This window comes from Mycteria americana, chromosome 3 (genome assembly GCF_035582795.1).
Source record: "Mycteria americana isolate JAX WOST 10 ecotype Jacksonville Zoo and Gardens chromosome 3, USCA_MyAme_1.0, whole genome shotgun sequence".
Taxonomy (NCBI): Eukaryota; Metazoa; Chordata; class Aves; order Ciconiiformes; family Ciconiidae; genus Mycteria; species Mycteria americana.
In genome coordinates, this window is record NC_134367.1 from 40,561,685 (window position 1) to 40,587,337 (window position 25,653).

The following is a 25,653-nucleotide window of genomic DNA, read 5'->3' on the forward strand; positions in this document are numbered from 1 at the left end:
ATGGCGGGGCGGGCGGGCGCGCTGTGGCTGTGCGCGGCGGCGGTGCTGGGCGCGGCGGCGGAGCTGCGGCTGACCCTGCTGCACACCAACGACGTGCACGGGCGGGTGGAGGCGCAGGGCGCGGGGACGCGGAGCTGCGCGGGCGCGGAGGGATGCTTCGGCGGCGTGGCGCGGCGGGCGGCGCGGGTGGCGGCGGAGCGGGCCGCGCATCGCAACGTGCTGCTGCTGGACGCCGGGGACCAGTACCAGGGCACGGTGTGGTTCTCCCGCTTCAAGGGCCGGGAGGTGGTCCACTTCATGAACCTCCTGCGCTACGATGCCATGGTAAAGCGGGCCGGGGGGGCGGCGAGCGGCGTGGTGGGGGGCTTCCCACCCTTGGGTGCTGGGTCTCTTCCTCCCTTTCCTCCTCTGCTGCCGTTTTTTGCTTTGCCGCCTCCTTGAGTGCGTAGCGTTGCATCAAGAGAAGGCTGTAGGTCACGCTAAAATCGTGGTGAAAGGCGGCCAGGAGGTAGGCAAGGAGAGAAGCGATGCGCTAGGTGACGGGCACCCGGCCGAATGAAGTCGTGAGCTGGCAGCCCCACGGGCAGCCAGAAGGCGGGAGCTGATGCCAAGGCTACACAGAGGAAAAGACAGTGCTGCAGTGGAAGAGCTCCCCTGGGGAGAGGCAGGGGCTTGGGGTGGGCGGGGGGCTGGACGGGCTCTGTTGGAGAGGGGTCGGCAGAGGCATGGAAGTGAGCCCAGCAAAAGCCGGGCGAGGAGCCTGGCCTGGGACAGAGGGGTTAACCCTGGCCGAGGCTCGCAGCCTGCCCTGCCGGCTTCGGTCCTGCAGGAAGGGACAGATGGCACATGTTGGCAGTGCTGTTTCTAAGGGTGAGGATTTTTAGTTGTCATCAGTCCCACCCTGGTCGTGTCCAGTCCCACCAGAGCTGTAGTCCTGATGGGGTGTAAGGGGCTGTGTGTGAGTGTAACAGGGACTGTAACAAGTGCATCTGTGGGGGAGCTCTCTGAGATGGTGCCAGTCCCGCGCCTTTACTCTGTCTCTTTTGGTCATCCGAGTGCTGAGAGGAAGGTAGAAGAATTTGAGACTGAGATTGGGGGATGTCACTCCATGTCATTACATCTTTTGTCTCAGGGCAATAGCTTATTAATATATAAAGAATTATTGTGGCTTATTTTGCTTGCGTACAACCCCAGAAAGGAGGAGAGAGATTAAAGTTATGTTTGGGAGTGCTGTTTGAGAGTGACTGCGTATTGATTTCATCCCAATTGACAGCTTGAGGGGAAAATCTTCTGTGCATATCACATCCTCTGTCTTCATCTTTTTTGCTTTCTCTGGAAAGGACTGCACTCTCCTTTCCCAGGTAAAAATGGCTTCACCCATTTCTTCCCTCTGCCTCAGAATAGCTACAGAAGGGAAAGGGATGCCCCAGTGCACTCTCCTAGGCTAAACACACTTCATACCAGACGGGTCTGTGAAGGATACTGCTCCCTGTTCACATGCCCTAATGAACGGTTTCCTAATTGTAAAAATAACATTAACAGGGTTTTTCCTCCTGGTGGTGACGGGGAGGAGTGTGTGCATCCAGGACTCATCCTCACTGAGAGCTGGGGAGCACTTTGGGGTTCTGCAGTGCAGAAATAGCTTGAGGTGATTTTTCCTACCTTTCTTCCCAGAGCTTGCTGCTGGCTGTCATTTCTCAGCCTTGCGTTTGCTGATTTGACTGGTTCATGGGCAGGCTGGGTGCTTGTACAGTGCCTGGTCATACCACAAGAAGAAATTCTTTCAGGCAAAAACAGCAGCGTTGAACTAGTGCTCAGTTTTAGAAAGACATTATGTAGGACATCTGCTGACCGTTTAGGAGATCCCATTAGCTTTTTAATCAGAATAAAATTAAAAAATAATTCCACACCTACTGGATAACCAGAGGCTTGTACTAGATGCTAATGCCTTACATGAAGTAGTCAACCACTTGCTCTCTGTGGAGGTGCTGCTATTGTAATTTGAATATCGCCAGTGGATAGAAGGGGACAGGATAGACTGAGAAGCTACAGAGACTTCAGCACCTTTCTCTGCTACCAAAGAGCCTGATCCAGAACAATCCTTTTCGATTCTTCTGTCTGTGGACCATGGGAACCATGCAGTGGGGATGGTGGCTGGGGGGGGCACAAGGGAGCAAGGTAAGAGCCACACTGCAGAAGGGTGAGCTAGCGTTTCTTTAAGCAAAATTTGGGAAGTTACATCCCTAACAGAAAGGGTGGGGATTACTGAAAGGGTTAGAGAAGTGAGATACAGGAGTAGGATTACAAACAGGATGAAGGAGGGAACATGAGTCACAGAAGTTGTTACAGGATGGGGGCAGGAGCCTGGCAGCATTAGATGTTTGTTCTATGAATGGAACAAATTTCCTGGTTTAGGTTTGCCTGTTATCACCTCAAGCCTATTTTCTCCTGTTTAGATAGGTATTGCCTTCCAAATTTTCTTGACACTAGCCTTGCTTTTTGGTGTAATTAACACCAAAATCCAAATTAAGTACCACAAAGGCGGTAATTGGAGGGGTGATAGAAGTATTCTAGTTTTACTTCTAAGTTGCATCCTTCTGTTAATTTGTATCCTGATTTTGAAATATTTTTATCCTGGTTTCTTGTGAAAAGGAGGATTATAGGATCACATGCTATGTGTCTGAATATTTCTGTTTATTCCCCCTTGTGACTTACACTTACATTGGCCAATGGATTCAGATTTGGTGAAGGGATATTGTACAGGTACAGAGTCCTAGAAGCTCTGGGCTTCTAGGTTAGGTGGTTAGGGTAAGGTAGGGTAAGGGTTAGGGTAAGGGTGGTTAGGTAGAGTACAGGAACCCAAACCGATTCACATCCTCCTGCCCGGAGGGCGAGCTGCATCAAAAATAATACTGTATTATTAGCCACCAGTGATTTCTCATGAACAAGACACCATGGGAAAAGTTTTGATCAAAGCTTGTATCCTAGTGGACATGAAATAATCCAAATGCAACATACAAAGCCAAGAGAAACAAGGTCGCATAAGTGGTTGGCTGGGGTTTTTTTCACAACAAGCTAATAGCAGTTACATCCAATTCAAATTCTTCTTTAATTTGCAACCTTTTTGGGGGGGTTTAATTGCATATTTAGGAGGAACAGAAGGCATATAGCCAAACAGAAGCCAAAAGGAAATAGCTTGTTACCATTCTGAGATGCTCTATCATTCCATGGATGTCTTTTCAGAACATCAGTCAGCATCAAAATGAGTTTCCTTAGAGTGTTATTCTTTTTTTTATTATTATTTTTTACAGCAAATTAGATTGCAGTTAGAATACAGTTAGAAATGGAATATAGTTGGAGTGCATTGTGTCTTCCCAAGTCAGGATTTTCTTAAAGATAGTTCTCGGTTCTTTTGGAAAAGTGCTGCTGCAGCAGCATGCAAACAATTTGGCTCGTTCCCTGGGGTGTGAGTAGTGTTCTCACTAGTGTCAGCAGGTTGCCAATGCAAGTTACTGCCGATATCCTGATTTTTCCACAGGGCCATTGACTACCTGCCTGTGGGGATCAGAGGAGTCAGGAGTCTTTGTATCCCCCAAAAGAAAGACACTGCCAATCAGTTGATTGAAATACTGAGCTTCCATGCCTATAGTGGCTTCAGGGTCCTGCTTGGGTTGGAACCTGATCAGGGTTAATATAATCTATTTGGGGAATAAAAGTTGGAACAAACACATAGGGGTTGTTTATCTAAGTAGAGCAGAGAGGTATGTAAGTCTTTTTAGATGATGAATGCAGCTTTTCCCACTTAATCTTCAGAATGAAGTTACAAGCACACTTTTGTCTGGAAGAGTTGGCCCATTGGCTTTAGCACCCCTTTCATGCTCTGCTCCAGTTGCCACCTGAAAACTTGTACCAAGTTACCATGTACCAAGTCACACTATTACCACGTTTCTATAGATATATCTTTTCCTTCACTAACACCTAAACATGCTACAAGGTTGTTGCGTATATTGTGCTTCTGCAAAGTTGCCGTCTGTGGGGGTTTTGCCAGCTATTGCCAAACTTGGAAGCACAGGCATGTGGCAACTTAGGCTCAGCGTGAAAAAGGGGTGGGTAGGAAAAAGTTCCATGGTCCTTTAAGGTAAGTCCATTTTTGTCTGCTTAACCAACCCAGAACAACTAAACATTCTCATCTTGTTGGTATTACCTTGCTAATAAATAGACTGGACTGCTTGTTTTGTGTGAGAGTCTTAGCACTTCACAGTGTTATGCACACACCTGCATGTGTGCGCACACACCTACTACGGATTGTCTATGGAGATTCTCCCTAGTTGATAAACATTAGAGCTTCCACTAGGTAATGATATTAATGACGGCTAGAAAATTATATTTTCTTGTTACATGTTAAAGCACACAAGAACTCTTACTAAATGTGAATTAAATATGTTTAAAAAACTGTAGTCCAAGCACACGCTCTTAAAATGCATGTTTTATTTAAAGATAACAAATATTGTCATTGGCATTTAACATCTTCTTCAGCATTTTTTTAAACAATGTATTTTCCATACACAAAATACATGTTTTCCTTTGTGGTTATTGTTAATCCTCTTTCTTGCAGTTACAGGATGAAAAACCAGTGGGTTTTAATCTGGTATATGATTACAAATGCTTATTTAGATAGGTTTTAGATTTTGACTTTCACATCTGTATTGATATAAGAGAGTCTGAAAACCAAAAACCTAAACCTAAACAAAAAAAAAAAAACATTTCTATGTTTGAGAGAAACAGGAATGTGCTGCTTTAGACAAGATAGGGTTTTCTTCCATAGAACATAGACTTTGTTTTCTCAAACATACCTTGTATATCAGTTATGAGAGTATTTAGACTGAATATTGGAGGTAGGGTCTTATATTTTCTTCTTGCTTTTTACAGGCTTTGGGGAACCATGAGTTTGATGAAGGTGTGAGCGGATTATTGGATCCTCTTCTTAAAAATGCTAATTTTACAATCCTGAGTGCAAACATTAAGGGGAAAACCCCATTAGCAAAAGAAATGATGAAATATGTTAAACCTTTTAAAATAGTACATTTTGACTCAGAATCAGTAGGAATTGTTGGCTACACTACAAAGGAAACTTCTTTTCTTTCACAGCCAGGTATGTTTGCTTTTGTATATAAATTTATATCCTTTGTTACTATTTTATTACTTGTCCACCTGTTTGACTCCAAAGATGAATGTTTTCAGCTGAAAAGTGAGAAGTTTGTTGTTTTATCAGTATGTATTTGTATTATTCAACTTTGTAACTGCCTGATTTTTAAACTGGAGAAGGCTTGTTAACATTAAAAGCCATTTTCATACAGACCTGAATTATTTAGCATCACTGAATTATCTAAGAATATAGGAAGGTCAGTGAGATTGCAAAAGAGCTGGGGGGGCCCTTGGGGTTTTTTTTGTTGTTTGGGTTTTTAAATTTATATTCTTTTATATTTTATTGTTATTTATCCATTTAAACAAATGTTAAAACATGAATACAGCTTGTCTCTAGAGTGAAATGTGTTCAAACCAAGACATTTCTGTATGTGTTGAAATTTTGCTCTTGGATGCCTCCATGCTCAAGCCCTAGTAAAAGCAAGGAGAGCTTCATATGTGTTTTTAAAGCGGAAGTTGCCCAAGATGTTTTTAGCCTCTCAAATATTTCCAGAAATTAGACTACAGAAGGAACACTCATCCAGCTTTTACCACAATTGCTTCATTCATGAATAAAATTAGAATTGATGAGGAAAAAGACCTCTCAATTTCTGTCTATTTTTTCCAACATTTAAGGGGTTTTGGTTTGTTGAGGTTTTTTTTTTAGTAAAATAAAATCATCTACTGGAATGAGAAACACATTTAAATCAGCTGTAGGAGATCTGAGCCACTGCCTGCTCAAAGCTCAGCCCTCCTCTGACAAAATCGGATTTTATTCCCTGGTTTTTGCAGTAGGGATGCCCTAAGCACCAGTTTAAAACATTTTCCAAATCGAAAAAGGGCTTCATATTATTACTTCTCTTTCCATTGCTTAGTAATAAAGAAGTAATGCGTAGCTTTCTTGAGAAAAGGAATATTCAATACTTTGAGGAAGTATTAGAACATAAAACTGTTCCTTCTATGCTTTTTAATTCCTATGCTGTACGTTTAAAATATCAGGAAGTGGATGTCTGAGGCCAGAATAGACTTCTATATCTCACTTCTATTTTACAGTGATGTGTTTTTGCAGTCCTTTCTTTTCTTCCCCCAACGAAAAAGAAAATTGATCTGCATTTTGTGTAGGCAATAGAATTGCACCTGTGCTTGAGGGCATGAGGGTAGATATCATCTGACATCACGCTAAGTTTGAAAAATGGACAGACAGCCAATATTGTTCTTCATTAAGGATTAATAAAATAGATCTCAGCTCTTCTTCCAAAGAACTGTGTTGGTGTGGTGAGGTCATGAAATTGACTTTCTTGCAAAACTAAAGGAAAATGCAGATAGTGTTGGAATGATTCTCTGAAGCATTTAAATACATTTCCAATAACATCTAGACATCATGTTGAATACCTCAGCCGGCTGAGACTTTATAACAGAGACCACAACTAGCAAAAACAGTGTTAAAAGGGAAGGCTTGTTAACTCCATAGATGGAGCTGAAGCAGCCCTAAGCTAAATATATCCCCCAGTGTAATTGAGCAACAAGCAGGGCAAATTCTAACAGCAGCATTTATAGTTATCAGAGTTTTTATAATTTTCCACTTTGCCTTCTCAGTGTGTGGAGGAACATTCGGAAGCTTTGAAAATGTGAATTCAGGATATGTTAATATAACTCAGTGACTATAACCCTGTGACCTAGCAATTCTTCAGACTGATAAAATCATGGCAGAGGTGGGTCGGTGGCAAAATAATTATCAACCTACTTCCTTAATTCAATGAATAAGATCCGTTGTGAGTTTTCAGTTCAGCACTTTGCTTATCTCTACACACTTCTTCCAGATGATTCAGTTTTCTCAGACTCTGCAGCAATTGCTTTGGCATGCTGTATGTTCTTAGGGCATTCTCAAGGCAAATAGGAAGCTTGAAAATGCTGAAACATGTGAATTCCTATGTGACTACTTTCCGTGGAAATCTTTTGTGAGTGTGATTTCTTCTATTGTTAAATCTCAATAACTTCCACGTAATTATGAAATTACAACTTGTACTTTTCATAGTCTGCTTAAAACAGCTATCAACATCCTTGAACAGAGTATAAAGTCCTTAAATCTCAGCGTTTCCGTTGTGAAGAAACAATTAATCTCTGCTGAAGGTACTGTTAACGTTACTGTTTGGAAACCACAGGGATGGGGAAGTCTTAGCACAATTTATAGATTACAGCCAATTGGCAGTTTTTCTAAAGTTCTCCTCTGTTTTGCTGTATACAGCTATCTCAGCTGAATGCCCAGCCAGTTTTCCACGTCCTGCAAGAGTTGTTCATAACTTGCCACATAGACAGACTTGTCTGTGTATTTGTTTTGCACTGATAATCCCAAGACCATCTTTCTAGTATTTGATGGTACCAGCTCACTTGCTTTAGTTCTGCATTGATGTTGTAAACCCCACAAAATTTTTGATGTCTTTATCTGACCTGAGAGGTGCTACATAGACATTCGGTGCTGTGAAATAATATATCTCATTTTGTCCACTGTCTTTTCATACAAGTGGAAACCAAAAGCTGCTTACTCTGTGACCCTAGAGGCAGCAAAGTATTTGCTAAAACTATCAACTTGGCAGAGTTTTCTAAAATGGAATTTTAAATTCCATTTATTCCACTTTATTCTGGCTAGCTTGCATAATATTTTTAACATGCAGTCAGTTCTTTTTCCTTGTTCATTTATAGCACAGTTTGGGTGTTTTATCTGAAACTCTACCCCATCTAAGAAGAGGCTGTCACATCAGTTTAATGCCTTGAAAGAGAAGTGAAATACTGACACGAGCAATAACCGCTTCAGTGCTTAAATAAGCACTTTATTTCAATTCAGATTATTTTGAAAAATGCACAGTTGAGTGCTAAGCAATACATTGCTTTTTGCCTGGTTTCTTAGAGAAATGAGCACTGTGCTATTGCTCTTACAGTCCACTGCTGTATAACTTTTGAACCTGATGGCCCATTTCAGCTCTATTAGATCAAGCGCTGAGATGACTAGGATACGAAGCTGTGTGAGATGCCACGGCTAGGTCGTGGAGAGGGGGTGCAAGAAGCCCCTGCAGCCCCGAAGCAGGAATCCCTTTCTGAGGGCGAGGTGGGCAGGAGGCAGTTGCTGGGTGGGGGGGGTTGGCAGTGCTACTGCCCACCCCAGTGCCGGTGGCTCCCTGTGCCCCGCCATAACAGTCCTGGGAGAGAGGTGGACTTACCGGCATGGGACAGGCCTTTTTCCCCTCATTATGAAAGTAGAGTTGTTTGTTTTATTACGGGTTGAAGATTAATAATAATAATATGTCTTAATTGTATGGTGCGTTGTAGGCTGCAGTGGCATAGAGGGGTAACAGAGCTGGTGCTGATGGGGAGAGCTTGGTTATCGTGGGCCACCCGGCTGCATGCCATGGGGGAAGTTAGCCTGCAGGCAACTGCGTGCTAGCACAGCTAGTCAGTGGCTCGCTTTTGCTTCTTCGTTTAGAGAGCTCAGCTGGTCCCCACACCATGGTGTGCATGGCCATTGCAGCTGGTCCATGGGTGGCGAGATAAGCACGTGAAGGGCCTATGCTCAAGGAGCATTTCTCGGGCTTCCCATTTTGCTAGTAGCTCTGCATTAGGCCCAGCTTCTGTCAAGAACAAGGATGTACAAAGAAAGGCTGAAGCCAGTGGCTTCCTTCAGCCTGGAGAAGGAAGGCTAAGGGGGAACTAAGGGCATTCTTCCACTGTCTTTAAGGGGTTTTATAGAGGAGACAGGGACAGACTCTTCCCAGAGGGGCACAGAGAAAGGACAAGAAACAATGGGCTCAAGTAGTACCACAGGAAATTATGGTGGGACGTAAGGAAAAAATTTGTCACGGTAAGAGCGGTTAAGCCATGAAACAGGTTGCCCAGAGAGGTGGTGGAATTTCAGCTTGCTCAGAGAAGACCCTGAGCATCCTCATCTGGCTTTGAGTTCCTGCTTTGAGCGGCTTTTGGACTAGATGGCCCCCGGATGTCCCTTCCAACCTCAATTAACTTATGGCTCTTTGATTCTAAGAAGAGGTCCACAGGAAGAAAATGTGGGGATGCGCTGCACAATTCACTCTGCAATGTGCAGTACAGAGATTCCCCCTGGCAGTAACAGAACTATTCAATGGGTGTGGTGGTGAACCAATTTATGTAACCCTCTTTTATCTCTTCCATTGTAGCAGCTTCCTATTCATTTCCTGAGACATTTTGCACTGGATTGTGAATTCGTTTCACTCCTCCCTTTGTTATGAAATAATGTAAATCTTTTGACTTTAAAGGCATATTTCAAAATGGTTTGATCAAAAAACTCTGCAGGATGGAGAGTAATTAGGTAGAGGGGGAATTGGTAGAAATGTTACTCGGTTGTCTTCACCGGAAAGTTTAGGATTACAGTTTGTTGACTCTGTTCTTAAACTCTATTCTTAAAACTTTGCCAAATAAATTAGCCTCTTACATAGGAAGTCCTTTTGTGCAACCCAAAACACTGTGCCCAGGATAAAAGCGCGTGTTTATCTAGTGCTCTTGTGACTGTTTGTCATGTTAGAATAATTTCAGCGGGCACAGAAACCTTGCAGAAAGATTGTGAGTTTCCCAGTGTTGTGGTCTGGAAAAGGTTTCTGCTTTCCAAACTTTCTGTTCTTTATGTTCTCATTTCAGGATGGTAGCTCAGTTGTGTGCTGTGCTGTATTGGTATTACTGAGAGTGGTTCACATTAGGTGAGATAATTTGTGTAAAAAGGCAATTCAGAGTTTAGTGCAGGACTTTGAAGAAGCTGCTGTTTAAAGCCTCGGGGGGGGGCGGCGAGAGCGAGATGAATGTGGAGTAAAAAGAGACGGATTTAGCTTGGGAGAAGATAGACGATCTCAAAGAAATATAATTTGGGAAGAAAAAAAGCTTTATAGTACAAGTGTTTATACTCAAACACTTACTGACTCAAACACTTATTTAGATTCCTTTCTCTAGTTAAATAATAAAAACCATTCAATTTTTGATCCCACAGTTGGTGTCACTGGAATTTTTTATGGAGTTCCAACTTGTTTAGTCTAGGCAAGTACATACAGCTCAGTGCAGGAATGTTGTATTAGTCTAAGCACACAGGCGCTCCTGAGAGACTGGAGAACATCAGATCAGATCAGGAGCTTGAACCAACTAAGGGCATGTGAAAGCTGCTGACATTCAAAGTTCCATTAATTATACAAAATAGTATCTGATATCAACTACTATTTTTTTTAAACTAGTAATTAAGGTACTTTGTAAATACATTCATGTTTGTTCTTTTTTTTTTAAGGGGATGATATAATCTTTGAAGATGAAATCGAAGCATTGCAAGTACAAGTGAATGAACTTACTGCTATGGGAGTGAACAAAATAATTGCACTAGGACATTCTGGTTTTACTGTGGACAAAAATATTGCCCAAAAAGTGAAAGGAGTGGATGTTGTAATTGGAGGACATACAAACACATTTCTCTATACAGGTATTTTACTTCTTACTAAAATGTTGCTTCTAAAGCAAAGCTGAAACTTTTTCTTTTTAAACTCGGAGAACTTCTGCAAATATAATTTACTGCTGGCTCTACTGGGCCAGATTCATATCTGGTAGCTATCCATAATTTCCGTGGAAGAAACTTAATTTAAAACAGTCTGTGAGCAAGAAGTGCCCTAACTCACTGAAAGGTTCCTTAATGCTGTGGATGTTCAAGGCGACCTATGCAAAGCAGGACAGAGGAACAAAGGTAGTAATACCAGTAAATTACAGCCAAACATACTGTACTTCTTTCAAGCTCACACATATAAAGGAGTAAATAAGAAGTTTACATTTACATTTGTATGTGACCTAAGCAAAAAAATCAATCATATAAGACCTCAAAAGTGATACTGATGTTGATTTTCTATAGAATCTGATTCTGTATTCATAGGTCTCCATTAGCCCTGCCGTTAAAAAACTTTTCCCAAGTTTCCTCTGCCTTTTTCAGTCCCTCTTTTAATCTCTGACTTTATTCTTCTTTTCCCTAGAGGTAGACATCATTCCAGAGATAAACATTGTTGATCTGATTTCTTCCACGGCAATGCTACTTTAGGCAAAACGTGCCATCAGCAGCTTCTCCAGTGCTGCTGCTTTCCCTGTGCCAGCATGTAAGGACACAAGTAAAAGAAAAGCTGGGTTTTTTTAAACCATCAAAGATAGCTCATTAAATTTAGCAGAAACTTCATTAACTGGTTGAGACTATAACACGAACTTTCTGTAGTTTTCAGCGAAATTTCCCTTGTGCCCTAGTCACAGGGATAGCGCCATGTACCCTAGGAACTTAACCACTTAAAGGTTTTGCACTGTCCATTTCATCGTCTCCTCTCCCTACTCATCTCCTCTCACTTTCTCATGCCTTTTTTGTCTCATGCGGGCTCTCACCTTTTACTGTCCCACTTGTAAAGAGAAAAAAATGCATGCTACAGTTCAGAATATCTCTTGAATTTGGTCTCAGGGAATAACTTTGTTCACTAAGCTAGAGCCACAAAGCATTTACACACCTACCTACAAGTCAGGGGCCGCAAACACTTAGCATAGGGGTGCAGCAGAGAAGTGGCCAAACTGGAACAGAGGACAGAACCGTCCATCCCAACGTCTTGTCTCCAAGAATGACCGAGGGAGGATGGTGAGGGAAGAGTGGACAAGCCTGTGGAGACACTGTACTCAAATCTGTCTCTGTCCCCCACCAGCTCGCAGCTCAGGGACTTCCCCAGCCAGAAGTGGTGTCTTGGTATTTACTAGCTCCCGCTGGAACTTGTCTTCCCTGAACTTGCCCCATCTCCTCTTGACTGCCTTCAGCCTTCACAACAGCCGGTGGCAGGGCATTCCACCACTGACCTGCACATCCTGCAGAGACTGTGGTCTTTTGTCTGTGTGCAGCCTGCTGCCCACTGGTGGCATTTTTCAGCAGTTTTACTGAATTATTTTTGAGATGGGAAGACCAAGGATGCGCGCAGTATTCAACGTGTGCATTCATCATGGATTTACACAGCGGAATCCAGATTCTTTTGCACAGGCTTGTTGGTCAATGCCTGTAGAGTTTGTGCCTCGAAGGGGTAGCCATAGTAGTCAAAATGCCTTACTGGGTGTGGTCCGAAGAGGTGCCACTGTTCACAATTTGGAGTCGTGATCTGAAGTGCTCCAGGAGCTGAGATATCTGAGTTCATATCCTGTCTAGATCTGTAGGATTTCACATGCACATCTCTTGTCATCCTAGAGAGTACCCCGCTGTCAGACTAGACTAGGTCAAGGTGTTCCATCTCTCCCCATTTGAAGCTGTTCAAGATTCACAAGGCCAGAGAGAGCACGCAGGATGGTACTCTGCAGCCTTCAGGTTAAAGACCTCAGCTGGAAGTGGGTTCTGATCCCTTTTCCAAGGGCTGTACTGTTTTGATAAAACAAGTCTGTCTTAGTTTTTTATTAACACTGGAGAGGTCAGAAAAATAAAAAATAAGAAGAAATATCTGGGGGAGATACACCAAAAAAATATGTATCCACTTATTTAGTCAAAACATGTTTTTTGACAGAATGTGGTCTGAGTCTATAATTTTTATTCCAAGTGCTGAGAAGCACTTGCTAATCTGTCCAGGAGCACTATGAGTGCATTTGTGAACCATTCCCTTCTGAGTCAAAGCCATCAGCCAACATTCACAATGAAACAGCCATATCTGTGGAGGTGATTTGACTGCAGAGTAAAACATTTAATTTTAAGTGTCTGCGTGTGTGTGTGTCTATGTGTACATTAAGCCTATAAGCGCTCATTTAAATCAAGAGATGCATCAATAACTGGCAGCAGAATTTCGTATTATCTAAACAACTGTAAACGGAAGGAAACGGGTTGTTCTGTGAGCAGTGGAAGTGAGGAGCCTGCTTTCCTTTGGATCCATTTCCTCTGCACCCTCTCCCCCATGCCCGTGCCCCGCCGGCACCCCAGCTCTTGCCGACACAAGGATGGGAAATGCCGCTGGCTTTGGGACAGGAGCGAGCAGCAGGCTTTGAGGGGGCTCTGCAGTGGGGCCTGCCGCACGGCACGTGATGCCTCTCAGAGCTGCCCGACCTTGGTCTTTGCTGATGGTGGGGTAGAAATACTGAGGGGAATAACGGGGGGGAATGATACTACTCAGATAATATTGTTAAGGAGACAGGGAGAAGTCTGGTACCCTTGAGACAAGAGCTGTGCTGTGTCATTTTCTTTGCCTCTTTCCTCCCCTGTGTGGTTTCGAAATCCTGTGGTAGCCTACGCCGATTGAGCTGAGATCTCTTTTCTCTGCAAATGCCTCGCTTTAATCTCTCTGTTTCCAAGTCCTACATCTAATCCCCCTTCAAACTTTGCAGGTTGATGAGAGTTTTAAATCCATGACCACATAACTCTAATGCTAATGACGTTTGCTTTTGCAGAGGGTTTGCAGCCTGTCTGAAATTTTGGAGGCTGTTTGGTATAGTAAAAAAAAATCAGTTGGGTGTATGCACAAATTCACAGAACTGCTTGTAGGTATTCTGACTGCATATTATCAATAAAAATAGTTTAGACTTTTTCATATCAAGAAGTCCTATGTATGTTTTACTAACATTCTCATTTTCTGTCTGATGCAGAGTAATGTAGTGTGAAGGCTTAACAATAAACTTTTCAGCCAGAGGCTGGTATGTGTGCATTACTGAGAGGTTTAGATTGAAATAATTGGAATGAAAAGTTCCTTTGTTGCTATAGTGACATGATGTCATGGAGGAGTGTGCTGTCACAACTTAAAAAACACTGTGGCAGTTATTAGAGCTCATGTCCAGAAAACAACATTGTCTCTTATGACTAACAGAACTGAACAGTCAAATGTGTGCCTGTCATCCAATACATTCATTGTTATTTCTGCTTAATATCCTATTTGGTTTTTTTAAGGCTGAGAAACATTTGAAATGTCATTCTAATAATTCCTTGAAGGTCACCTGAGCTGAAGACCCGCTTTACATGCTTGTTTCGTGCAGGCACCCCACCCTCTACTGAACAGCCAGCTGGCCCGTATCCATTCATGGTTGACTCAGATGATGGGAGGAAGGTGCCAGTTGTACAAGCTTATGCTTATGGAAAATATCTTGGTTACTTAAACGTTACATTTGACAAGAAAGGAAATGTAGTAGAAGCAGTCGGAAACCCCATTCTGCTGGACAGCAGTGTTCCTGAAGGTATGTGGACTAGACATTTGGATTTGCCTGCAGCACTCTACTACAATTCAAGTGTTATTATGTTAAATACACAGTACAATGTCACAGAAGAATTCAGCTTTCTTCCTGAGCTTGCAGTTCTCTTTGGTGTAGGGTTCAGGCTGTGTTACAGTCATACCCATTTGCTTCTATTTCTCTTTCTGAACAGTGGCCTTTGAATGTGCACAAATTCAGTGTATGTTTTTGTTGGTTTAAAATCACTGAAAGTCCTTTTGTAGGAACGCAGGTGATACATTACCATACCATTTCACAGAGCCCATTTTAGCTAGCCCTGAAATTATGATTTAAAAGATTATGAGGACTAATTTACACTGTTTTGCCAGGAGCTGGGTTCTTCAGAGCAATTTAGGGCAATATAGGAAAGTGGAAATGTTCCAGAAAAAGATTGGAATACTCTGGCAATGTGCAAATACAATACACAAACCCCATGGCTTCTTGTTTTCAGTGCTGAGTGTGTTCAGTATTTCAGCGCTGAAACATTTATAGAACTGGGAGGAGCAGAGTCTCTCTGTTGCTTCCTGTTTGTAACTCTGTCCAAGCTCTGTTACCTGCCTTTTGTCAGCTCTGTAATTACCTGGGGCCGGTTCTCTAGTCTTTGTTTCTTGTCCAGCGTTTGCTGTATGAAGCTCTGAGCTTTTATCAGATAGGTAGATAGCTTTTATCAGATAGGTAGCTTTTATCAAAATAGGTGGAACCTATTTTCTAGGTTCTACCAGAGTATTTCTAAAATAAATCCTTTAAAAATGATGTGTTCATAGATATTCTTATTTACTATGTTATTCTCGGTGATCTATTAATGAAATGAGATTATGTAAAGAGACTTTACATTCTCTCTCTGATGTCAGTAACAGTAAAAATTCAGATACATGTGTTCTCATTTTATAAATGTTGCTGTTGCTGACAGTTATGTGGCAAATTGCTTAAAACTAATAGCTGATATAAAACAATTGTGACATTGTCTGTATGCACAAGTATCTTTGTATCTGTTTTTTTTTTCTGAAAGAATTAGATTTGCACCTGGCAGACAGCTGTGCATAGAGAATTAATTTCTGTAAAGGGTTTATTCCTTGATATTGATATTTGAGCTAGTATTCCTTTTAGCACTACATTAAAGGGGAAGAAGCTATAATTAGGAAAAAAAAAAAGATATGATGTCAAATAAAGACCAAGCTCATTTGTATATTAAAAATTCTTGTATAGAAGTTCTCATCTGTCAAGTTAGGTGCTAGAAACCCCATCGGTCAGAGGTTAGAACAGGACTGGGCAAAAATATTTTTAAGTGTTATAGAGGAGATAACCAGCATGTTCACTTGATTGTCCCATCCTGCCTGCTCCCTTTTACAGGCTTTGTTTGAAGTGAGTGTATGTGTCATGTTGCTTGAAGAGCCTTTAGGGAAAGTGTAACACTTCAGAATCATGAAGAGCAGGTTTTTTTTCCTAAGCTTTGTATTCACTGAAGTGTCATTAATATGAGATACGTGTGATACTTATTTTACACTTTTATACTACTTTATAGATGAGCACATTAAAGAAGAAGTGCAAAAATGGAGGAAAAACCTGGGGAATTATTCTGAAGAGATTGGAAAAACTAGTGTTTACCTGAACGGTACAAGCCAAGCATGCCGTTTCCAAGAATGTAACATGGGAAACTTTCTTTGTGATGCTGTGGTAAGATGTTGCCACCACAGGTGGCAATCACATTTAAGTGTTACTCCAGAGCTATCAGATGAAATGCTCCCAGGCTCCAAACAATCAGCGCACAGGCTCTGTGCTGCTTGCCAACACCGTAACATCTAGTGCGTCCCTAGAAAGATCTGGCAGAAGCAAGGCTATAATGAATCTTGCTGTATAGAGTAAGGAGCGGTTTATTCTTTGCATATATCCTTATGTCTCTGAAGCTATCTCTGAAGCTGCAGTTTTAAGAGACACAGCCATCTGATCTAAGAGCCCATTCCTCAAGCAAGGAGGAGACCTCAGCTCCCCTGCCCCTCTCCCGCCCTGCTACTGGTCCTTTGCTCACAGCACTTACCTTCTGCCCCGTCGTTACTCACTGGGCTCTGCTGTCACCCTTTTTTAATGCTTTAGCCCAAAAAAAAAAAAAATTCTGGGTAGTTTTCTGCTGAATTACTGATATGAATTGTCCCCCTAAAGAGTCCAAAAGGTGCCAGCTGAAGCAAAGGAGGGGTAAAGGCCATACACACAGCCAGGCGCAGAAGAGGTAAAAGCCCCCAGCACCCTACCCAGAGGGAGCCACCAGCCCCTGGTGCACCCTGACAGGTATCGCTGGGCTTTAACAGTCACATAACACCAGGAGGTCTCTTTACGAGAAGTCACTTACAGTTTTCAAACTAGCTGGTTTTGATTGTTTTACTCTCCCACAGCAGCACCATTTTCTTTGGGTGCTCCAGGGAAAAAAGTTCACTAACGTGACTTTCCAGAAAATAAGCATTGCCATAAATGTCCTGCAGCATGGCCACAAAGTCAGGAGCCAATTAATAATCAGGAGTTTTCATTTAGGTATGTCCCCAAAGCTATTTCTCCAGTCCATGTGATTGCTTTTATTGTAATACTTAATTCTTAGTTCGTGGCCTAATTTCCAAATTAGATTAAGATTTGGCAATTCTGCATACAGTTCTACTAAAATTGCAGCACCTTGCTTTTCCTTCCTGCTAGACTTTTTTGTATTTTTGTTTGAAAAATGTGATCAAATGCTTTGGCACTTTCCAAGCTTAAAGAAGGTAACTCTGTAGTCTTTCAGAAGTCTGTAGATTTTCTTGCTCTACATTTTGTCTTGGGAGGTCAAATTCTACTTTAGTTAAATCGATGTCTCTAGACAACCATCTGCAGTCATCAGTAGATACATGGATTGCCTTTCATGTTCTTTGCCTTACCAGTTCTACACTTGCTTTCCTGTCTGCTGCCATGCATTCAGGGGTATGAAGGTAAAAAAACAGACCTGCCTGTTCCATGGGCTTTAATATTTAGAGTTGTCCTGGGAAATGTAAAGATTGAGAAATGTGGAAGATCGATTGATTTGTACTGGGTCAAAACAGAGGTCCATTTAGTTCAGTGATGCTTCTCCAACAGTAGCCCAACATCTCAGAATAAAAGGTTGACAGACCCAGATGGCATTTTACAAAGGACTTTAAAGGAACACAAATGTGAAATGGCTGTGAAATTGCTAACGTCAGTGTGTGAGCTCTTGTTTAAAACTGCCTCTGTGCTCAGGACTGGAGAGCAGCAAGTGTAGTACCACAATTTAAAAATACTTCTGTGGGGAACTGAGGAATTACAGGTTTGTAATCCTGATATCTGTTCCAGGCAAATTAGTAAATTGGGGAGTATAGTTCAGACTGAAATCAGCAAACAGAAAAAAATCCATTCATTGATTAAGTATGAGTTACGAACTTGAGAGTATCTCATGGATCTGGCTATAGGGAATAACTTTGATCACTAAGCTGGAGCCACAAAGGATTTACACACCTACAAGTCAGGGGCTGCAAACACTTAGCATAGGGGTGCAGCAGAGAAGTGGCCAAACTGGAACAGAGGACAGGACCATCCATGCCAGCATCTTGTCTCCAAGAGTGACCGAGGGTGGATGGTGAGGGAAGAGCGTACACCTGGACAAGCCTGTAGAGACTGTACTCAAATCTGCCCCCATCTCCCACCAGCTCAGGGACTTCCCCAGCCAGAAGTGGTGTCTTGGTATTCACTAGCTCCCACTGGAACTTGTCTTCCCTGAACTTACCCCATCTCCTCTTGACTGCCTTCAGCCTTCACAACAGCCGGTGGCAGGGCGTTCCACCGCTGACCATGCTGTTGTGTTGTTCCATCCTGCAGAGACCTTGGTGCAGCGTGCTGCCCGCTGGCTGGATGCCTGCTGGAGGCCAAGGAGTAGTCCTTGCACCAGAACACTTGGTCCCTGTCCACCCTCTTCACACCACTCATGATTTTATAGGCTTCTCAAATATTTTCCTTCCGCTGTCTCTTTATCAGGTCAGACAGTGTGAGCCTATGTCATCATTTTGCGTTCAGAAGCTTTTCTGTGTCTTTGACCATCCTTGTCACCCCTCTCTGAATCTTTCTTAGTTTTTTATCATTCTTGAAATGAGAAAACACACTGATTCCTACCCAGCCTCCACTTTCCCCGCCTTGATTTTATAGATTTCTGTCATGTCCTTCCTGTATTTCTCTCTTTATGAGAATGAAGAGTCATAACCATAGTCATTCCTGTACAGAAATCAGTCCATCCCTTCCATTACCCTTGTTTTCGTTTCTCAACCTTTTCCTGTGCTACTCAGTTATTTCTGAAGATTAACACTGTAGGCTTATCATCCTTACGCAACTGAGTAAATCCCCAGCCTCCATTTTCTTTACTACTTAGGGTGTCTCAAGCAAATATTATCTTGTCCTTGCAACTTGCTTTTATCAGAGTTTTGCTGCTGTTGGAGACATGATGCTGTACAGCGTAGACTTTTGGGACTCATCTGATATGCCTGTTTCCTGTTCCTCCACTCTTCTACATCTTTCTAGTTTGCCAAGGCCGTTCCAAATATTAAAAATCAATCTCAGAGAAGCTGAAAAAGCTTAATTCCCTAAAACATACAACAAGAGCTAGATTAATTTATACATTCCTCTACATGTTTTTAATGTACACCTATATTTAAGGTCCTCTTCCCAATTCTCCAAATATGCTCAAATCATTTGTCTTTATCACAGTGGTTGTAATCAAAAAATCATCCTTCCTTTGTTCAGCTGGCCTGTCCTGGTCATGTCATATACAGACAGACTATGGGAGAGTCCAAGAGTTCATTACAGAAAAAGGCAAATATTTTTCTTGTTAAAAGTTTAAAAAAAGCAAAATACTTACTGTAATGGTTTTTGCCTTGCTCTGTAATAATTCAGCATTTTGCAGTGGGGCGGAAGGTAATTTCAAAGAAGATAGAAAACCTTTCTGTCTCTTTTCAGTCTCAGACTGTATTGGGTGTAAATTTCCAGAGCCTAGACTAAGTGAAGATTAAAAATCAGTTTAAACATTTTCCTTTGGTAGCTTTATGAGAATGTCAGACATCCGGATAGAAAGTCATGGAACCATGTTTCAATGTGCATCCTGAATGGAGGTGGGATACGGTCACCCATTGATGAACAGAGCACTAATGGTATGTAAAATTACAAGCTGAATGACAACTTTATCAAGAAGGAAGAATCAAGTTATTATGCGAGCCTGAACCCAGTGTTAGGTATGGGCTTGTTTTGATGGGATTTGCACAGTGCTTGGAAGCGATTTCAAACTTTCTCAAAGGGTTATCCATCATGAGAGGACAACTGCACTCAGGCTGACATTAATAGAAGTTACTAGCATTGTTTGTACACAGTGCTTTTTATAATTTCCCTCTCTCCTTGCTGCCTTGGCACAAAGAAAGACAGTGGATATTCTTCACCTCCTATTGTAGAGGGTCATGCAGTATGGTCACTGGGAGCCTTCTGTAGTCTGCTGTCGAATAAGTGAATTCTAGGGTTTTCTGAATGGTAAGGTTTTACAGTTTTTATTTTCCTGATCTCACATAAATGAAAACTGAAAACAAACACCTTTTTTCACTTTTGGTAAATCTTTCTGTAGGACTACGTGAGTAAATCTTAAGCAATTGGAAAAAACTGCCTGACTTTGTAGGAATATCTGGTTTTCTTCACCTTAGGTTGGTGGTTTGTAATCTCTTTTAGTAGAGTTATTTGAATAGCAATACATGCAGTTACATCAAACTCAGATTTATCGGTCTTGATACATGCTGGATGATAAAGATGCAGGTTCTTTGGTTTGGATGTGATCCTCACCTCTACTGGCCCTCATTTTCTCAAACTGTATTTGCCACACTCCTCGTCAAAAATGTACTGTTAAACAATCCTAAAATAATATTGTAGCCTTAAAAAAAAAAGTAAACAAAGTCTCATTCCCCCAGGTAGCATTACTGTGGAAGATTTGCTGTCTGTTTTGCCATTTGGAGGTCGTTTTGATTTGGTAAGGGTAAAAGGCTCCACTCTGAAAGAAGCTTTTGAGCACAGTGTGCGCAGATACGGAAGAGGAAGCGGAGAGCTGCTGCAGGTTGGAGGTATGTTTTCTTCGTTCCTTCCTCTTCTCAGTTTTCCAAGCCAGCCATCCCTTCTGTTGGCCTTGTTTGTATTACACCTGGAAGCCGCTTTAAGAATGGAAATCAAGTTGGCCGTACATCCTAGCGCTGTGCCTCACACGTGCCAGCTGACACTATTTATCCTGCGTACGTTTAATTGAGCCACTGCAGCACACAGGCCATCGCTGTCCCCTTCAGCAGACAGGATTCCCAGTTGGTTCAGTAACCCGTAATGGCAGCAGTTTAACACTTCAATTAACTACAGGAAGATATAACTGAGTATAGCTGTAACACAGTAATTGCTCAGACAAACTCCTGTTTTCAGTTCCTGACTGGCAGCCTACCTGAAACCCCAGACTGGATGTCTCTGCCAGTTATTGCCAAAGTTCAGTTTATCAAAATCATTTTGTGCAATTGTCTAATGATTGCTGACAGTTTAGAGTTATTCCAAGTGGGTTATGGAATTGCTCCAGTGAATTTCTAAATATTTTAGGGATAAACAGTTAATATTAAAAACATACGTATTTCTTGAATTGCAGCTCTCCCTATATTTATCCAGATGTGTACTAGGCTACAGTCATGTTTATTCCTGGTGTCTGTGTGATGCAGTGCAGATTTTATTGTTTATTTAGCAGAAAAGCTAAACTTCGAGGGCAGGGGCTGAGGGATTTCCCCCTGTCCGTGCCTCTCGCCCCACGTAGCCTGGTGATGGGGGCACTTCCCCGCCATGGAATCTGGAACCCCCACATGCCAAGGACACAACCCACGTCTCGCACACGAGGCAAGTGCTTTCACAAGTTACCACATTCTTGGCTACCACTAAGGTAAAGCCGCAGCAGCCCCTCTGCTTGCTGCCTTCTCACAGAAAAAGAAGATAACCAGCAGCTCTAGAAAGGGTTCAGGCCAGAAGATCCAGAGCAGGAAGGGCGCCAGGGTTGGAAGAGCCTCTGTGCTTTGGACTAGCTTTAAGTAGCTTCCTGATCAGCAAATTCTTGGCAGTGCTGTTCCGGGGGCCTAACTCTCCCCAGGCTTTGACTGAGGAAGGCTCACAACTAGAAACGTTTCTTCTCCTGCAGTGAGTTGAAACCACAACGTTCAGCCTTGGCCTGGCTTTCTTTTTTCAGGACAGTACTTATTATCCATAATAGCTGCTAAGTTAGGGTGGCTGGCTGCCTTTAAAAGAGGTCATGTCAGCCAACAAGACGCTGGAATGAGAAAGCATATGAGTACAGAAATAAGGGAAGGTATTTTTATCTTGCAGTATCCTAATCCCAAGACTAGTAATTTCCTTCTGTGGAGTAGTGACAAGAAGAGAACAGATGATCAGATAAGTAACTGAGGTGGGACAGTACTTCAGCAATTCTCTAATCTCGTGAATTTTCTTGGATAAAAGTTCATTACTGTGCAAAGAAAATAGGACATTAGCTGGTATCACTCAGAACAATATAATGTCTCAGCCACAGAAGTTAACGTAAAGAATCCATTGCAAATGGTAGAGGATGCTGCTTCTAGCCCTGTATGTTCAATAGGCACTGCATAAAGTGGCATTCAAATGTGTATTTTCATAGGCATCCATGTGGTCTATGATCTCTCCAGAGCCCCAGGAAACAGAGTCGTTAGCTTAGAAGTGCTTTGCACAGCGTGTCGAGTCCCAGCCTACGTCCCACTCCAGATGGATGAAATATACAACGTGACTCTTCCATCCTATATGTTATTTGGAGGAGATGGCTATCATATGCTGAAGGACAAAAATCTGGGATACAGTAAAGGTAAGTATGGGCACCAACAGGGTAGCAGACAAACAATTCCTAAAAGTTAAAAGATCTTATTATAGTACAAGTCTCAGATTTTCTGCTTTTATTGGATAGATTAAATGTGCTTCTAATCTGACTGCTCTGGATTGCTCATTTCGGTTGTAGCCAGCAATTATATTCTTTTTCAGTTAAATCACAAAAGTTTCAAAGAGAAACTGAGCCTTATCAATTCAGCACTGTTTAGAGAGCAGTTCTGAGATCATGATAAACCAGAAAAAAAAGCAAAAAACACACCATAGAAAGTACATACTACATGTACTGCCTTGCACTTTTACTCATTACTAAACCATGCATCAAGAAGAAAGGTGCTATTTTCTTTAGACCTCAAATTTCTACTGCATGAAGTATTTGCAAAGACAGAATCATCACCTCTACTACTAAAGGACGTGCAGCTCAGGTGAGCAACACAGAGGCGAGGGGAAAGATGCTGGCTTCCTCTGCGGGAATTAGCCTGCCCCTCTGAAAGCAGGGGAACTCTCACGAGGTCTGCGGGCAGCAGCACGCAGGGTGCCGACAGACGTCACGCTAGAGAGGTAGAAAGGAAGTGTTTTACAATGCTGTCTTAAGATCTGCTAAAGTTGCATGCAAACTGTTAGAAATTCAGCATTCATACAACTGACATGTACATCTTTTAGGACAAGGGAAACTTGAAAAAAATTTTGATATTAAAATTCATTTATTTCTGAAAACAAAAAGGATGTAGTGCTATATTTAAAGAAAAATATCTTCTAGGAGCACATCTACATCTTGCAGAACTTTAATTTCATCGTTAAGAAGCGTATGAAACCATATGCTCTTCATATGGTAAGAGCATGCTTTTACCAAAAAAATTTTCCTTTTGAACCTTCGTTACAGACTATTGTTTTGGTTCTATAAGGTGTTTCAATTTATAATCAATTCTCACAGGCAGGCTTGGTGTTTTAAATAAAATTCAGCCTACGGCTTGTAAGTTTGGTGGGGCTGTAGTTTCCAGTAAGTATCTGTGTATGCAGAAATAAATTCGCATAGAGAGAAAGCTTTAGGAATAACGGACGGGAACAACTTTAAAGGTTCCAGTAAAGTCTTCCAGTATAGCAGAGGGGCAAAACTATAATTACTTTTTTAAGATGGAGGCGTTGCACTTCAGGATTGCAAGAGCTTGGATCAGAAGGGGCTCGTGACATGGTTGGTAGCAGTGACTGAAGAGGGTCTTCCACTGTAGAAAAGCGACATCATACTTTGTGTGCATGCAGCAGCACACAGACTAGAAATTCTTCCTCAAAACAAAGTGAAGTTAAATTTGAAAAGGTGTAAGCGATAGCTTGCCAGATCTATAGCACTCTACCCCAGACAGGTGGGAGACTCTCAATCTATCTAAATCTGACTGGAAGTTACCATTGTAACAGATGCAAAACAAACAAAAAAAGGCCAGACAATGCAAAAAGAATTATTTTTTTGGTAAAATATGAGTTGCTACCAAAAATTCTGGCTACAAACCACCACAGATGTTTTATCTGTACGCAAGAAACAACTCTCCACACCCTTATGCTGGTCTTGATGTGTACCGATTCAGAATGGCAAACGGTAGAAAACGGTTTGCTTTTAAGACTTGAGCTAAAACTGCAGTTTTAGACAGGTTCTTAAATTTTGGTTCAGAGCTTGGCTGCTGCAGAGAACACTGAACCTTTGGTTTGTTTGTTTAGGTGAACTTGATATTGAGGTTGTTTCCCGTTACCTCCAGAGAATGAAGAGAGTTTATCCAGCAGTTGAAGGCCGAATAAAGTTTTCTTCTGGAAGTCTTATTGAAGGATGTCTTACCCTGATTTCTGTATTGTTCACTGTAACATTCTTGCATACTTGATTTTTGCTCACAATGTTTTCGTTTGGAGGAAGGCAAGAGGAGAGATGATGCTGATGAAGGGAAAAGAGAACTGTTCTCTTTTCTTACACCTTAAAATGAATGACTGTTCAGGTTTCTGCATGTCATCAGTAAACAGCACAAGCAATTGTCTTTAATCTGGTAGGGTCATTGAAGCACACTGTGCAGAACGAGTGGGTAGAATTCATGACTTCTCTTAGTTTGAATCAGCAGGTACCCGCAATTCAGTCTGAAGTTTCAAAAAGCAAAGTTCCAGTGAATACTAATGCTCCATCATGAACCAACCACTCACTGAAATGGGCTATTTTTTTTTTCCAAGTTCTTTTAGCTGCTTTAGATAGTGAGTTGATTAAGAATCTGATTCCAGTAATGTAAACAAGCTTCTAGAAATAGATTTATTAAAGGTATATATACCTTCCTTTGATCTATACTCAGGATTAAAACTTTCAATCTAATAATTTTACTTTGCTTCCAGTCATATTTATCATACCTACACCAATGCCTGAAAGAGCTGGATTAAACTCAATTTCATTGAAAGCGTGAGGTCCATTTACATGCAATTAAAAAAAGTTTTTTCCATTTTACTTTTGAAGATGCAGCATCTCACTTATGTTTTCCATTAATAAAGGATGCAATGAAAGCTTGATTTGATTTTGATTAATTTTAACAAATTGAGTATATATACACTTCACTATTTAATATGACCAGTTTGGGGATGGTATCTAGAGTGAGAACACAATCTATGATTACGTTTATATCAACATGCTCAATTTTACACCTTGTTCCAAAGACCAAAGCACAGGACTCCTGACCATTACTCTCTATCAGCAACGTTCAGAGAGGATGTTGGATACACGCACTGACTCCTACAGCACTTGTGGCAACCTTCGGAAGTTGCCTAGTAATGGGGCTTTTTACAGCATAACCTGGCTTTATCATAATTGTGATCATAACTCAAAAGCCCATCTCCTCTAAGGGAAGGCTGTGTTTAAAAAATATACAGTTGTAAGAGATAGGTTAATGAGTATAAAATCAGAAATTAGCTTAAATGTTAGGTCTGCATTTCTGACGCTTTATCAAAAAGTGATTGCTTATAAATGAGTGCAAACAATTATTATTTTTCCAAGATTGTTCACATTTTGAATTTTGACATTGACATGTTTCCATGTTGTTTATTGCTGTATTAAACTGATTCTCAGTGTTTTGAATAAACCCGCTTTGTTTTTCTGGAAAGCGCACTACGCTCTTTTTCAGACCCAAGTTACTCGCCTCTTAAATTCACTGCACCTGCAGATTTCCAGGAGAAGGTGCATTAAGATAAACATACCGTATGTTTAAATTTCAAGACCTCATTATTTTCCACATAAATTCAAGGGTTGCGCATGAAAAGATCTGGACTACGCAGCTGCGTTGGGTAAGCTCT

At 41.7% G+C, this 25,653-nt stretch overlaps 1 protein-coding gene across 1 annotated transcript; it reads left to right on the forward strand.

The window, feature by feature from the left end:
* NT5E (5'-nucleotidase ecto) lies at window positions 1-25,218 on the forward strand. The gene is made up of 9 exons (XM_075498319.1): window positions 1-324; window positions 4,930-5,152; window positions 10,478-10,666; window positions 14,194-14,391; window positions 15,947-16,098; window positions 19,484-19,592; window positions 20,391-20,540; window positions 22,127-22,327; window positions 24,055-25,218. Exons 1-9 carry the CDS (start codon window positions 1-3, stop codon window positions 24,210-24,212), a joined length of 1,704 nt encoding a protein of 567 aa, XP_075354434.1. The 3' UTR covers window positions 24,213-25,218.
* The last annotated feature ends 435 nt before the right edge of the window (window positions 25,219-25,653 follow it).

Bases quoted from the DNA above. Each gene is read 5' to 3' on its own strand.
- NT5E (XM_075498319.1), top strand. From the start codon at position 1: ATGGCGGGGCGGGCGGGCGCGCTGTGGCTGTGCGCGGCGGCGGTGCTG. The intron at 5,153-10,477 runs GTATGTTTGCTT...TTTTTTTTTAAG, and splicing joins TTCTTTTCTTTCACAGCCAG to GGGATGATATAATCTTTGAA. The intron at 10,667-14,193 runs GTATTTTACTTC...TGTTTCGTGCAG, and splicing joins AAACACATTTCTCTATACAG to GCACCCCACCCTCTACTGAA.